This window comes from Dendrobates tinctorius, unplaced genomic scaffold (assembly GCF_039654945.1).
Source record: "Dendrobates tinctorius isolate UK_male_01 unplaced genomic scaffold, ASM3965494v1 ptg000551l, whole genome shotgun sequence".
Lineage (NCBI taxonomy): Eukaryota > Metazoa > Chordata > Amphibia > Anura > Dendrobatidae > Dendrobates > Dendrobates tinctorius.
Genome location: NW_027362209.1, coordinates 855,354 through 871,502, shown reverse-complemented (window position 1 = coordinate 871,502; position 16,149 = coordinate 855,354). Strand labels below are relative to the sequence as shown.

The 16,149-nt window shown below is 48.0% G+C and overlaps 1 protein-coding gene across 3 annotated transcripts in view; it reads right to left on the bottom strand.

Annotated features, from left to right (window-relative positions):
- Positions 1 to 434: 434 nt before the first annotated feature.
- Positions 435 to 16,149, bottom strand: part of LOC141078388 (gastrula zinc finger protein XlCGF66.1-like) — a 47,529-nt gene continuing 31,814 nt past the window's right edge. For 2 of the 3 annotated variants that reach the window (XM_073565128.1, XM_073565130.1), the window contains 6 exons: positions 9,319 to 9,468; positions 9,010 to 9,189; positions 8,803 to 8,926; positions 8,622 to 8,719; positions 8,333 to 8,423; positions 435 to 1,221 (listed from right to left, as the gene is read on the bottom strand). In XM_073565128.1, coding sequence (XP_073421229.1) covers positions 482 to 1,221; positions 8,333 to 8,423; positions 8,622 to 8,719; positions 8,803 to 8,926; positions 9,010 to 9,189; positions 9,319 to 9,468 — 1,383 coding nt within the window. In that variant the 3' untranslated portion in view covers positions 435 to 481. The remainder of the gene's footprint in view (positions 1,222 to 8,332; positions 8,424 to 8,621; positions 8,720 to 8,802; positions 8,927 to 9,009; positions 9,190 to 9,318; positions 9,469 to 16,149) is intronic. The other variant, XM_073565129.1, reaches the window with a different exon arrangement.

Below are 16,149 nucleotides of genomic sequence, written 5' to 3'. Positions count from 1 at the left end.
ACATTAAGAAAATGAAAAAGGTTTCTCCCCTGTGTGACTGCTCTGATGTCTAAGGCTAGTTTCACACTAGCGTTTAAACGACGGCGCCGCTAAGCCACGCCCCCTGCCGGCTCCCTGCCCGCCCCTTCCTGTCATCGCCTCCTCCGAGCGCAGAGTGCTTCATGCGTTATGCGCACCCTATCTTTAGCATAGGGTGCGCTGGCCGTGCGCAACTATGAATGTAGCGTGCGCTGCGCATTTTTGGAGGTGCGCCGTGCGCGCCGACCGCAGCATGTTGCATTTTGGCGCACACGACGCATTCAAAAATGCGCAGTGCACGCTACATTCATAGTTGCGCACGGCCAGTGCACCCTATGCTAAAGATAGGGTGCGCATAACGCATGCAGCCCTCTGCGCTCGGAGGAGGCGATGTCAGGAAGGGGCGGGCAGGGAGCCGGCAGGGGGCGTGGCTTAGCGGCGCCGTGCGCGCGTCGTTTAAACGCTAGTGTGAAACTAGCCTTACAAGAGCTTTCCGTTTAGAACATTTCCCACATTCTGAACATGAATATGACTTCTCCCCTGTGTGAATTCTCTGGTGGCTAACAAAATGTGATTTACGTGCAAAACATTTCCTACATTCTGAACATGAAAAAGGCTTCTCCCCTGTGTGAGTTCTTTGGTGTATAACAAGATTCCCTTTATGGTTAAAACATTTTCCACATTCTGAACAGGAAAAAGGCTTCTCCCCTGTGTGAGTTCTATGGTGATTAACCAAATCTGATTTCCGGTTAAAACGTTTCCCACATTCTGAACATGAAAAAGGCTTCTCCCCTGTGTGAGTTCTCTGGTGGTCATCAAGATTCCCTTTCTGGTTAAAACATTTTCCACATTCTGAACAGGAAAAAGGCTTCTCTCCTGTGTGAGTTCTAAGGTGAGTAACAAGCAGTGATTTATGTGCAAAACATTTCCCACATTCTGAACAGGAAAATGACTTCTTTGCTAAAGGTGCAGTTTGTTTTTTATTGCCTCTTTTGTGACTTTGATTTTCCTTAGTAGTCAGTAATGAATCAGGAGATGGGACCTGTTTCATAGGATCAGATGACAGATCTTTGCTGCGAATGGATGATGATATATCTGGAGTAATAGCAATCACTTCATTTGTATCTTGTAGAATCTCAAGATCATCAGATTTAAAAGTTGAAGATGTCAGCTGTCCCTCTGATCTCCTGGTACAGTCATCTGCTAAGATAAAAACAATTATTTTTTAATAAAATATCCTTGAGTTTTATATTTTTGAACATTTCTACTTAAACTGTCAATAAAAATTGCAAGCTATGTAAAAAACCTTTAATTATTTACCAAGACAATGACAGTTCACAGTCTAATAGAAAACCTTGTTGGATGAACCAGTAGTGTGCGGTGTTCAACTGTTTGTTCATTCTGCCTCCCAATATCAAATAACTAGAAACCAATCAATGTTATGTAGGTGAAAATAATACCAATTCTCATCTCACAAAAAACAAGTCCCCACTCAGGTCCATCATCTGTCAATGGAAAAACAGAGGTTCCCACACTATTAGTGGCTCAAAGGCTGCTGAAAAGCAACAAGGTTTCTATAAACCAATCCTGCAAAATCCGCTCTCACTTCGGAGTCTTGCAGTGTGCGCAAACAACATTTAGAATCCCTGTATTCAGCAATATTATAGTGAGAAGAACCCACTTAATTTGTGGTGTGTGTCTCCTGGAGCACAATCTGGGCACTATGTGCTGGGTAATAAAATGGCAAATGTGTAATTTTCACTCTCCAACATCCACTGTGTGTTAATTTCCGGAAAGTGGCTGTGGAGTCACAATATTCACTCCTCCTACACATGTGGTCAATGTTGTTGGTACCCCTCGTTTACTGACAGAAAAACCCACAATGGTCACAGAAATAACTTGAAGCAAATGAAAGTCAGACATTGCTTTTCAGCCATGCTTCCACAGTACTTTTAAAAAAATAAAACTCATGTATTAGGCCTGGACAGAAATGATGGCACCCTTAACTTAACTGCTTTGTGACCACCAATAGTAGACAAATGTCGGCGCTAGCAGGGCTTTGTGCAGCACTGACGTTTATCTACGGTCGGCGGTTTTGTGCTCATCGGGCCCCCCACGTACCTTATAACGAGGGGATTCTGGCGCACAACGCATCCTGTGACCCTCGACCTCATTGAGACCTGGTTGGTTCAGGTCCTTATGACGTCAGCATCACACCAGCCAACGAGACAAATCACTAGGAGTTTGTTGTAGCAGCAAACTTTTCTGGGCAATCTGCATCATAAAAACGCTGTTTCTCCTCAGATCTCCTGTCAGTGAGAGATTAGAGGAGAAAGTGTTACAAGTGCTGCTGCCAACAGCTGTGTCAGTCAGCGATTGTGCTATAAAGTAAAAAAACAACTAAGGTAGGTTAGAGTTAGTGCTATAGTTAGGGTTGGGGTTAAAGTTAGGGTTACTGTTAGGCTAAAGTTAGGGTTTATTCTAAAGTTAGGGGTAGGTGTTGTGAATTCTCTTACTTCTGGGTCAGGGCTCCCTCTGGTGGTTACTGGAGGTAGTGGAGCTGGCCGGATTGACAGAGGTCTGCCACCTGATGATGATGACGATTGGAGATCTGGGATTACTGACTGGAGTATTTAAGTCAGCAGACTTCCTTCAATCCCTGGTGATAATTGCTTTCCTGTGCATTCTGAGGTCTGATGTCTCCTGCCCTGATCCTGCAATGTTCAGCTAAGTTGTTCATGTGCTAATCCTTTGCATCTGATCCGGTTTTGTCTCTTTCTGCTTGTTGTGAGGGTTCAGCTTGCTCCCTGCTGGGGGATGTAATACACCACCGCTCCAAATGTTACAGCTTGTGTCAGTTTGTTCAGTCCCCTGTTATATTAGTCTCTTTTGCTTTGCTTCCATTTCATACCAGAATGCTGATATAGTGGGGGCGAGGACGTGAGACCTCAGTGTTTTTTTGTACATCATACATGTTGTATTTTTCAGGGTTTTCGTGATTGCAGACAGTGTCTTTCCTTTCCTATCCTATCTAGTCAGCTTGGGCCCCATCATTTGTTCTGTCTATTTTCTGCCTGCGTTTGTGTTTCATCTTGTCTCACCGACAATATATGTTTGGGGGCAGTCTATTCCTTTGGGGTCTACTCCGGGGCAGTTTAGATTGCACCTTTCATGATTTAGGCTTAGTTAGCTCTCCGGCTGTGCCAAGGCATCAAGGGCATCATTGGTACGCTCCACGGCTGCTGTTATTTGTGTTGTTAGGACTAGGGGTCTGCAATCCGCTAAGTGACCAACCTTTTTGGTTTTCTGGTGGCCTAGCCTATTCCTGCCATCCTCCTCGGTGACCTGTTCATAACAGGTAGGCTAAAGAATTAGGCTTTTCTCAATTGTCTCCCCAATAATTAGGTCATGTCAGTCACGTCGTAGTTTTCTATTTATGGAAAAAAAATAAAAACGAATAAAATGGCCGGTCAGTATTATAGTGCAGAGGAGGCTTATGCACTTTTATGTTCTGACAGTGAAGAAAGTGCAGTGTCAGATGGTGATGAGGATGGCGAGGGCTTTATTAGCAGCCACAGTGATAGCTCAGAAATGAGCAGTGATTCTGATCCATCCTCACACACAAGGACCAGTACAACAAGGACAAATAGCACTTCTGGAGAAATGTCTCCAACTCAGGGAACAATGTTCAGTACTAGCGTTATCCCTAGTGCTCGTGAATTGGGGCACACCAATGTCCAAGGTTGCTTTGCCTCTTGATGAAGCAAAAAGTAAAAAAAAATTAGGTCTACATGAAAATTTTTGTGAAAGAAAAGTAAATGTTTATTTTTTTCTTACACATTCCAGTCATTCCTGTGAAGCACCTGAAGGGTTAATAAACTTCTTTAATGTGGTTTTGAGCACCTTGAGGGATGCAGTTTTTACAATGGTGTCACTTTTGGGTATTTCCTGTCATATTGACCCCCCAAACTCACTTCAAATGTGAGGTGGTCCCTAAAAAAATGGTTTTGTAAATTTTGTTGTAAAAATAAGAAATCGCTGTTTAACTTTTAACCCTTATAACTTCCGAACGAAAAAAATTTTGTTTCCAAAATTGTGCTGATGTATATAGTTGATATAGATGCTACTGCGCAGACACCGCCATCGCCGGTGACATTTTGCTGGATGTAATTTTTTTATAAGCCCAACAATAGCCACAATATTATAGGCATTATCAACAATGATATCAATGCTATTATATGCATTATGTAATAATGGGGGGCAGGTCAGTGAGGGGTCAGCGACCTGTCATAAGCCAATACAGATGCATGTGAGTTTTATTTCTTCTCTTAACCCCCCTTTTATTTGTATTCGCATTGTACATATTTTAATTGTCTCCCATTGTAAGATCTTTTTATATCTCTGTAAACACTGCCTACTTTTTAAAGTAAATATAAAATTTATTAGTTCCGTCTCCTTGCTCTGTGATGAATTCACGTGCCTATAAGCTAATTACTCTACTAATTCGGGTTGGCTTCGGAACCCCTGTATTAATTTTAAATATTAATATAGAGAATCAGAAACTGGTGGCTGCGAAGTGTGTTTTGGCTAGGTGGGTAGAGCTGGCAGTGACTGAGCAGGTTTTATAATCTGATTGTGTGGCTGCGGCCAAAGCATTTATAATTCCCTCACTGCAAGCGAGCCTAATAGCCATTGCACAAGTAGCCCGTCCGGCGACTAATTATCCTAGGTGCAGTTCTCTGACTGACCTGAGGGTAAGGGGTGCGCGGGCGAGCTGCGAGTTTCAAAGTGGAACTGGAAAGTGGGATATACATAAATCCTAGCAGTTTGTGACATACTGTGGCAGCAGAGGGATATCTACAATAAACCCCTGCAGTAAATTGTTAGGGCAAGACTAGCTTGCAGTTTTCATCACATTGTTGGCAGCGGTGGAATAACAAAGATAAGCCCCCCTGCACATGTGATAGCCGTGTGCGCCCAAAGGTCACACCACTGCCCCCTCCAACCTCCCTCATCTCTGCTGAGGACTTTGCCACACACTTCAAAAATAAGATCGACCAAGCAAGGCAAGTCTCCATCATTCAAACACCACAACCCCTTTGTATACCAGACCAGTGCCCAAACCCCATAACCTCCCTCTCCAACATCACTGAAGGGGAGCCTAATTGTCTCTTCTCCAAATCGCACCTCACAACCTACCTGTTCACTCGACCCCATCCAATCCCACCTCCTCCCCAACCTCAACACCACACTTATCCCATCCCTAACCCACCTCTTCAACCTATCACTAACGTCCGGGACTTTCCCTTCTGCTTTCAAACATGCCACAATCACGCCTATCCTTAAAAAGCCAACCCTCGACCCAACAGCCATGTCCAGCTATCATCCATTATCACTGCTCCCATTCGCTTCAAAACCCCTGGAGCAGCACATCCACGCTGAACTTTCCTCCCACCAATCATCTAACTTGCTCTTTGACAATCTACAATCTGGTTTCCGCCCCATCACTCCACTGACACAGCCCTGACCAAAATTACTAATGACCTACTTACAGCCAAATCAAACCGACAATACTCCATACTCCTGCTTCTAGACCTGTCCTCTGCACTCGACAAAGTGGACCACTGACCCTACTACATATCCTCTCCTCCTTTGGCATCAAAGACCTCGACCCTATCCTGGATCTCCTCATACCTCTCCAACCGCACATTCAGCGTCTCCCACTCCCACACTACCTCCTCATCCCACCCTCTCTCTGTTGGAGTCCCCCAATGCTCTGTTTTAGGACCACTACTCTTCTCAATCTATACACTTGATCTGGGGCAACTCATAAAGTCCCACGGATTCCAGTACCACCTTTATGCTGATGACACTCAGATCTACCTCTCTGGCCCAGACGTCACCTCTCTGCTGTCCAGATTCCCAGAGTGTCTATTAGCCATATCCTCCTTCTTCTCCTCTCGCTTCCTCAAGCTCAATGTGGTCAAATCTGAACTCATCATCTTTCCTCCATCTCACAGATCTTCCTCACCCGACCTATCTATCAGAATTAATGACATCACGCTTTCCCCAGTACCGGAAGTCCGCTGCCTCGGAGTAACCTTTGATTCTGCCCTGTGCTTCAAACCTCACATCTACCTTCTGTCACCTCCAGCTCAAAAATATTTCCAGAATCCGTCCTATCCTCAACCCTCAATCTACTAAAATGCTTGTGCATGCCCTCATCATCTCCCGCCTCGACTACTACAACATCCTTTTCTGTGGTCTCCCTAACAACCTTGCACCTCTCCAGTCCATCCTTAACTCTGCTGCCCGACTAATTTATCTTTCTCCTCGCTACTCCTCCGCTTCTCCCCTCTGCAAATCTCTTTACTGTCTCCCACTCCCTCAGCGTATCCAGATCAAATGACTAATTCTGACCTACAAAGCTGTTGTGAATTCTCTTTCTGGCCTCCCTCTGGTGATTACTGAAGGTAGTGGAGCTGGTCAGATTGACAGAGGGGTTGCGAGTTCTCTTTCTGGGCTCCCTCTGGTGGTTACTGGTAGTGGAGCTGATCTGATTGACAGAGGCTTGCCACCTGATAATGAGACTGACGATTGGAGATCTGGGGTCTCTGATTGGGATTTAAGACAGCTGACTCCCTCTATCCCTGCTGGTGATTTTCTTCCTTTGCCTGCTGAGGTCTGATGTCTCCTGTTCTGTTCCTGCATGGTTAAGCTAAGTGGTTCATTTGCTAGTCTGTTTGCATTTGATCTGGTTTTGTCTATCTCTGCTTTGTGCGGGTCAGCCAGCTCCGGTTGGGGCTGTGCTGAATCACCGCTCACATGTTACTGCTTGTGCCAGTTTGTTTTTTCCACGGTTATATTGGTCTCTTTTTGCTTTGCTTCCAGAATATACCAGACTGCTGATATAGTGGGGGCGAAGTCGTGCGACTTCAGTGTTTTTTGTGCATCAGACGTGTTGGACTTTTTTTGCAGGGTTTTTTGCGTGAATGTAGACAGTATCTTTCCTTCCTGTCCTGTCTAGTCAGTGTGGGCCCCATCATTTGCTCAGTCTATTTTTCTACCTGCGTTTGTGTTTTCATCTTGTCTCACCGACAATATATGTTTTATGTTTGGGGGCTATCTATTCCTTTGGGGTCTGCTCCGTGGCAGTTTAGATTTCCCCTTTCTTGCTTTAGGCTTAGTTAGCTCTCCGGATGTGCCGAGTCGTCTAGGATCATCGTAGGTACGCTCCACGGCTACTGCTAGTTGTGTGGATAGGATCAGGGGTCTGCAATCTGCTTAGTGACCAACCTCTGTTTTTCTGTGGCTTAGCCTGGGCCTGCTATCCTCCTTCGTGACCCATTCATAACACAAAGCTATCCATATCCTGTCTCCCCCATATGCCTCTGAACTAATCTCCCGATACCTTTCCTCATGTAATCTCTGGACCTCCCAAAACCTCCTTCTATCCTCCACACTTATTCGCTCCTCACCCAACTGCCTCCAAGACTTCTCGCAAATAGCCCCCATCCTCTGGAATTCTTTGCCCCAACATGTCCGTCTATCAACCACATTTGGATCCTTCAGACAGAACATGAAAACCCACCTCTTCAAGAAAGCCTACAGCCTGCTATGACCCTGCTACCTGCTCACCACTACCGGAGATATCGACTCAACCAACACCGGAACTGCTGCAACCCCCCCACCTATTGTCTCCTTCCCCACTATCCTGTAGCGTGTAAGCCCGAAAGGGCATGGTCCTCTCCCCTCTGTATCAGTCTGTGATTGTTAGTTTGCTTACTGTAAGTGATATCTGTAATTTGTATGTAACCCCTTCTCATGTACAGCACCATGGAATCAAAGGTGCTATATAAATAATAAAAAAAATAATAATAATATGTAATCAGAGCACCACATAAAGCCCCACCCACAGCCCTGCCCCAGAGCACGAGAATCTCATTAACTGAAAACTACAAATACAGATTAAACAACAGTAAACCAGAGTTGCCCTCATTTATGGTGGACCATTGGAGCTACTATGAATCCTGAGCAGATTAGAGGAATTAATATTGCTCCCCATTTCAGGAGAGATTGTGCAGTAATCTGAATTCCTTAGGATCAAAAACAATGTAATTGGTTTTAAGTTCTATAGAAAAGGGCTTTCAATGCCCAAAGTCATTTGAACAGTTTTGGGTGGAGGAGAATGTTGTGGTCTAGAGGCAAAATGGTGATCGTGGTAATACGGCCGGACTACACCACCGATAAAGCAGCCACAGCCGGTGACTGAGAGGAATCTGTGACTTCTCTGCATTCAGTGGTTACTACTCACCTGGGTAGTCATATGTGGGAATCTCCTCTTGACACCACTCATCATCCCTCACATATGTCTCTGTAGTATTAATATGGGTCAGATCTTCACCCTGAAACAAATATTGTAAAAGTCACAGACAGATGGAGAAGTCTCATCTATGATCAGCTCTAATCCTGCCATCTCCACCGCTCTCATTACACAAGTATAAAACGTATAATACTGGTGGATAAAACAAGACTGAGCACAAGACCTTCACAGCCGTCTACACATCATAGGGGAGATCTCCTGACACCTTCTCTCCATCTACCTGATGATCCTGAGGAACATTGGGATCTTCTTGGTTACAGTCCTGTGGGAGAAGAGGACGGGGACATCTCTCTGGCGTTGTCCTCTTACTGGATAGATCTGGAGGAAACACATACAGGGACTGAATTCATTCTCTACATACAGATAATTATAGGCCGTGTGTATTTAGTCCTGTCTATTACCTGGAGATGTGAGGGGCTGGGGAACCTCCATTATGACGTTCTTGTAGAGATCTCTGTGTCCTTCTAAATACTCCCACTCCTCCATGGAGAAATAGACAGCGACATCCTGACACCTTATAGGAACCTGACACATACAATGATACCGTCATCCCCCCGGTCCCTTCATAGTGTTACTGTATAATGTCCCAGCATTCCCAGCAGTGTCACCTCTCCAGTCAGCAGCTCAGTCATCTTGTAGATGAGTTCTAGAATCTTCTGGTCACTGATGTCCTCATGGATCAGGGGGTGAGGTGGAGGCCCCGTGATTGGGCTCAGGGGTCTTCCCCATCCTTCAGACACATGGTCCTGACAGCGATCACTAGAGGTCTTCTTCACCACTGTGTAATCCTGGTTATGGAGAGGCACATTAATAAATCTCACTACAGACATTTCCAGAGTCCTCACCTCTCCAGTTCTGTCCATCTCTTATTCCCATAGATAAGAATGATGTAATGTGACGTCATCAGAATCTCTCACCTCTCCAGTGAGACGGAAGAGGATCTCTAGGGTGAGGTGTAACATCCTCTCCGCCATCTTGTCTCTGTCCATATCCAACCTTAATGGGTAAATCAGGAAAATTCTCTTTTGTAGAAGATCTTCACTGAGAGGATCCGATATTGTACAGACCTGAATGAGAAGAAGATGATCCGATGTAACATCATAAGAATCCTGTGTAATAATACAATTACTGGAGATAATAAGGGAAACATATGAGATTTATTATCTTACAGGGTTTAGTTTTCTCCCCTGACATCTACTAATAAAACCTATATATTTAGGCCACAGACAACAAGCAGTTTCCTCCTCGGAGTCGGCAGCTGAACACGTTCCTCATAGACTCATCTTCCATAACGCTAATTCTCGTCTCATTACCGACACTGGAATCGGCATTAGCAATACTGCAGGAGATATTCATTACACGCGACATGAGAAATAACTCCTTCATGATGAGGACGACATCTTCATCTACCACTGCGGCTCGAGACAGATTTGGCCAGAGTCGGTCACTGCCTCCATCCCCACCGGCCGTCTATATGAAGGTTTCCCGTCTTCCCCGCACTGGAATCTTCTCTCACGTTAGATCTCAGCTCTGAGTCACACACAGAAGTTTGAGGCTTTTAGAAAAGATTTTTTGTTTCCACAATCAACGCGGACAGAAATGATCTGATCCCAAAGTCTCCATGTACAGTGATTTATGGGGTTTATTTCTGGCCTTAGGCTTTCCTATCTTACAAGAAAATACCAGAAAAAGCCGATATTAAAATGTTTCTAAAGAAAATTGGCTCCAACAATTCTTGTAAGAAGAAAAAAACATGGAAAAAGCAGAAGACATTTTATTATTTTTTAACAACAAATGTTTAACCGTTTTGGTCCCCAGAACATAGATGTACACCGCAGGGACGGCACAGATGAGGCTTCAACAAAATCCCTGAAAAGAAAACATGGCATCTAAGAAGGTGTGACAGAGTTTGGCTGAATGCCCCCCGCCTCCAAGTACTCGATAGTATGGGGCGGCCTAGTTACTACGATACTTATATGCCTAATAATGGGGTCTGGGCTGCAATGTATGAAGGTCTATTAGGCCGGGCCAGAGGCAGCGTCCAATAAGTTACCTTATAGCGCCCCATACACATTAGACTAAAGCTCCATGAAAGCTCTGATTTCGGGGGGTTTGGCCGACCATATAATGTATTTGGGGGCCTCCCGACAGATGATGTCAGGGCAGAGAAGGATCTGACATCCTGAATTTCAGAGGATAATCCGTCTGTTCTTCCTGTAGATAATCCTCCTCTAGAGGAGTCTGGAGGCGACTCTCTCATACAGACCACAGGAAAGCTGGAATATTTGTGTGTATGGGGGAGTCGGGAGAGATCGCCGTCTGCCAAATGACCGATCAGCCAACTCTGATCTCATGTGTATGGGGCCGTTAGTATTACACTGACAGGCAGTGATGATACACGGCACTACAGTAGTACAGGGCATCACCGGAGCCATCAGAGGCTTGTATGTTGTGTGATCGCACTGATCAGAGGGGTTTAAAAAAGGTTTAACTCCTTCCCGACGTTGGGATTTTCCATTTTTGCGATTTCGTTTTTGTTCCCCTTCTTCCCAGTGCCATAGCATTTTTTTATTTTTCCATCAATATGGCCATGTGAGGGCTTGTTTTTTGCGGGACGAGCTGTGCTTCTGAAAGACACCATTTACTTTACCATATTGTGTACCATAAAACTGGTAAAAAAAACTCCAAGTGAGGTGATATTGCAAAAAAAAAGTGCAATTCCACAATTGTTTTTTTTACCATGTTCACTAAATGCTAATGTATAGGTTCTTTTTTATTTAAAGGGAGCCTGCCAGCAGGATTGTGCACTGTAACCTACAGACAGTGTCAGGTCAGCGCCATTATCTAATATATAATTACCAATAAACTTTGCCACAGCTCCCGATGCTTGTGTCGCTTCCACAATGCTCCGCGACCGGAAGCTGTGACAGAGCCAACCGCCATATTGGAACACCCAAGCAGAGGCTATCTACCGCAGTCGTAGGGGCCCGCCCGGAGTGCTTAGGGGCCGATCGTGGAGCTGCAGCCGCTCATTGGCTGTGCAGCTCCGTGGCTGCCATGCTGCAATTGGCCTGAGGCGATGGCTGCTCTGTGCGCAGAGGACCTGTGATGAGGTCAAAGGAGGGGAGAAGTCAGGGGTCACATGATCAGGGCCTCTGTATGTGCAGGACTCTGCTGTGCTGGTTGTCATGGTGCTGGATGAGGGGAAGTTTCTGTGTGGGGTAAGGAGGGGTTTACAGGGTGGATGCAGCAGAGCCACGTGTGTGCGAGGTGTACGGAGCGGAGCCGTGTGTGTACGAGGTGTACGGAGCGGAGCCGTGTGTGTACGAGGTGTACGGAGCGGAGCCGTGTGTGTACGAGGTGTACGGAGCGGAGCCGTGTGTGTACGAGGTGTACGGAGCGGAGCCGCGTGTGTACGAGGTGTACGGAGTGGAGCCGCGTGTGTACGAGGTGTAAGGAGCGGAGCCGTGTGTGTACGAGGTGTAAGGAGCGGAGCCGTGTGTGTACGAGGTGTACGGAGCGGAGCCGCGTGTGTACGAGGTGTACGGAGTGGAGCCATGTGTGTACGAGGTGTACGGAGCGGAGCCGTGTGTGTACGAGGTGTAAGGAGCGGAGCCGTGTGTGTACGAGGTGTAAGGAGCGGAGCCGTGTGTGTACGAGGTGTAAGGAGCGGAGCCCTGTGTGTACGAGGTGTACGGAGCGGAGCCGTGTGTGTACGAGGTGTACGGAGCGGAGCCGCATGTGTACGAGGTGTACGGAGTGGAGCCGTGTGTGTACGAGGTGTACGGAGCGGAGCCGTGTGTGTACGAGGTGTACGGAGTGGAGCCGTGTGTGTACGAGGTGTACGGAGTGGAGCCGTGTGTGTACGAGGTGTACGGAGCGGAGCCGTGTGTGTACGAGGTGTAAGGAGCGGAGCCGTGTGTGTACGAGGTGTAAGGAGCGGAGCCGTGTGTGAACGAGGTGTAAGGAGCGGAGCCGTGTGTGTACGAGGTGTAAGGAGCGGAGCCCTGTGTGTACGAGGTGTACGGAGCGGAGCCGTGTGTGTACGAGGTGTACGGAGCGGAGCCGCATGTGTACGAGGTGTACGGAGTGGAGCCATGTGTGTACGAGGTGTACGGAGTGGAGCCGTGTGTGTACGAGGTGTACGGAGCGGAGCCGTGTGTGTACGAGGTGTAAGGAGCGGAGCCGTGTGTGTACGAGGTGTAAGGAGCGGAGCCGTGTGTGTACGAGGTGTAAGGAGCGGAGCCGTGTGTGTACGAGGTGTAAGGAGCGGAGCCCTGTGTGTACGAGGTGTACGGAGCGGAGCCGTGTGTGTACGAGGTGTACGGAGCGGAGCCGCATGTGTACGAGGTGTACGGAGTGGAGCCGTGTGTGTACGAGGTGTACGGAGCGGAGCCGTGTGTGTACGAGGTGTAAGGAGCGGAGCCCTGTGTGTACGAGGTGTAAGGAGCGGAGCCCTGTGTGTACGAGGTGTAAGGAGCGGAGCCCTGTGTGTACGAGGTGTACGGAGCGGAGCCGTGTGTGTACAGGGTGTGCGGAGCTTAGCCGCATGTGTACGAGGTGTACGGAGCGGAGCCGTGTATGTACGAGGTGTACGGAGCGTAGCCGTGTGTGTACGAGGTGTACGGAGCGGAGCCGCATGTGTACGAGGTGTACGGAGCGGAGCCGCGTGTGTACGAGGTGTAAGGAGCGGAGCCCTGTGTGTACGAGGTGTACGGAGCGGAGCCGTGTGTGTACGAGGTGTACGGAGCGGAGCCGTGTGTGTACGAGGTGTACGGAGCGGAGCCGTGTGTGTACGAGGTGTACGGAGCGGAGCCGTGTGTGTACGAGGTGTACGGAGCGGAGCCGTATGTGTACGAGGTGTACGGAGGGGAGCCGTGTATGTACGAGGTGTACGGAGTGGAGCCGTGTATGTACGAGGTGTACGGAGGGGAGCCGTGTATTTACGAAGTGTACGGAGCGGAGCCGTGTATGTACGAGGTGTACGGAGCGGAGCCGTGTATGTACGAGGTGTACGGAGGGGAGCCGTGTATGTACGAGGTGTACAGAGCGGAGCCGCGTGTGTACGAGGTATACATAGCGCAGCCGTGTGTGTACGAGGTGTACAGAGCGCAGCCGTGTGTGTACGAGGTGTACGGAGTGCAGCCGTGTGTGTACGAGGTGAGCGGAGCCATGTGTGTATGAAGCAGGTATGAGGTGGATTGAGCGGAGCCGCGAGCGTTGAAGGTGGATGGAGCAGAGCCGCACGAGGTGGACAGAGCGGAGATGTGCGTGCATTTTGGCATGGGGGGCCCCCATTTGAAAGTTCACTCCGTGGCCCATAACTCTGCAGTTACGCCACTGCACCCAAGTTATGGGTATTCCGATATGGTGGCCGGGATTCATATCCCCCCCGCCGGCTGAGCAAATGAGAGTTTTTGCGCAGGATTGAATCCCCTGCCAAGCTGCGGCGTGGGATTCAAATCCCCCGCCAAAGCCGCGGGGCTCCGCTCTTTGGCTGAGCCGGCGGGGCAGGGGATTACTTACATACTTACCTGACCAGGAGGAGCGGTGCCGCGGCGCTTCTCTTCTCACCGGAGACCGGGGGGCAGGAGTGCGGTGTCGGAATCGCGCATGCGCATAGCACTATCCGACCCCATTTTACTGAAAACACATTTGCGGTGTGCCTTCAGCAATATGGCACTGGACAGCGCGGTATGGGCATGCGCGTACTCCGGCGCTCCTCCCCCGGCCTCCGGCAGAACGGGACAGTGCTGGAGAACAGGGAAGAAAGGTGAGCATAAATGTTTTTGTTTTGTGTATGTGTGCAGTTTAATAGGGGTGAGAGGACCCTACATATCAGGATGGGGGGTGAGGGGACCATGCATATCAGGATTGGGGGGTAAGGGGACCATGCATATCAGGATTGCGGGGTGAGAGGACCATGCATGTCAGGATTGGGGGTGAGGGGACCTTGCATATCAGGATTGGGGGGTGAGGGGACCATGCATATCAGGATTGCGGGGTGAGAGGACCATGCATATCAGGATAAGGGGGTGAGAGGACCATGCAAACTAGGATAGGGGGTGAGGGGACCATACATAACAGGATTGGGGGGTGAGGGGACCATGCATACCAGGATAGGGGGTGAGGGGACCATACATAACAGGATTGGGGGGTGAGGGGACCATGCATATCAGGATTGGGGGGTGAGAAGGCCATGCATTCATTCAAATCCCACGCTCTGATTATATACTCATAATGCAGCCTAAAAACATGTATGTGACATGCACAAGTGTGAACAAGTCAGTAAGACAAGCCCACACCACCCAATGGTTGAAACACAAGAGAACACAAAATGACAAAAATTTGCAAAAATACTCTGCAGTAAAAAACATAGCAGTAATCAGCAAGTGCTGTATAACAAATACAGGGTATTTAGTCGATACATTTTTTGCAAAAAATATATACCAAGCTGCTTCACCACTTCACGGTAACCCTTCACGAAGCAGTCCCTATCTAATGTATTTAAAACCTGAGCATGTGAACAGTGTCTAAATGAACAGGATACAGACAGGCGCCTCTTAGTATATGGGCTTGTGGTGTAAAACAGCTCATTTATGTGCACGTCACACAGGAGAGGGGTGGGGTCTAGGAAGCGCCTGACTGTATCCTGTTCATTTAGACACTGTTCACATGCTCAGGTTTTAAATACATTAGATAGGGACTGCTTCGTGAAGGGTTACCGTGAAGTGGTGAAGCAGCTTGGTATATATTTTTTGCAAAAAATGTATCGACTAAATACCCTGTATTTGTTATACAGCACTTGCTGATTACTGCTATGTAGAGTTGAGCGAAACGGGTCGAAAAAATTCAAAAGTCGCCGACTTTTGGCAAAGTCGGGTTTCATGAAACGAAACTCGACCCTAGGATGAGGTCGGCCACGAGGTCGGCGACTTACGCGCCAAAGTCGCGTTTCAAAAGTTTGTTTTGCGCTCTTTTTCAGCCAATCAGGATCCACGGACACTGTGGGCAACGTGATGACCTAGGCACGGGTCACCACCATCTTTCAGAAGGGCATGCAAGTGATTGGCTTGCTTTGGTGGGCGTCACAGGGGGTATAAAAGGGCGTGCACGCCGACCGCCATCTTACTTCTGCCGATCTTAGTATAGGGAGAGGTTGCTGCTGATTCTGTAGGGAGAGCGTTAGGCAGGGAAGAAGACAAAAAAACTGCTTCTGCTGCTAGCGATTTGGCCTGCACAACACACAAGTCACTGTGTGTGCAGTGCAAGGGGAGGCTATATTGTGGTGTATCAGTGGTGTTGGTTGTTGGGCTGCCTTTTAAGGCTTCCTGACACGCTGGCATTGCTGTTTACCCACTTCTCCGCAAACTGCTTTTTTAAAAGCAATCCAATCTCCCTTATCCTCTAGTCACTTTTGTCACAGCTGTGCCATCGAGCCTGTCACATAGCGCTCAGATATCAGTGGGCCTCACACAATCCACAAGTGTCCAGTGTCCAAAAGTGTGCGCAGAGATTCAAAATCTCCATTATCCTCTCGTCACTTTTGTCACAGGCAGCTGTGCCATCGAGCCTGTCACATAGCGCTCAGATATCAGTGGGCCTCACACAATCCACAAGTGTCCAGTGTCCAAAAGTGTGCGCAGAGATTCAAAATCTCCATTATCCTCTCGTCACTTTTGTCACAGGCAGCTGTGCCATCGAGCCTGTCACATAGCGCTCAGATATCAGTGGGCCTCACACAATCC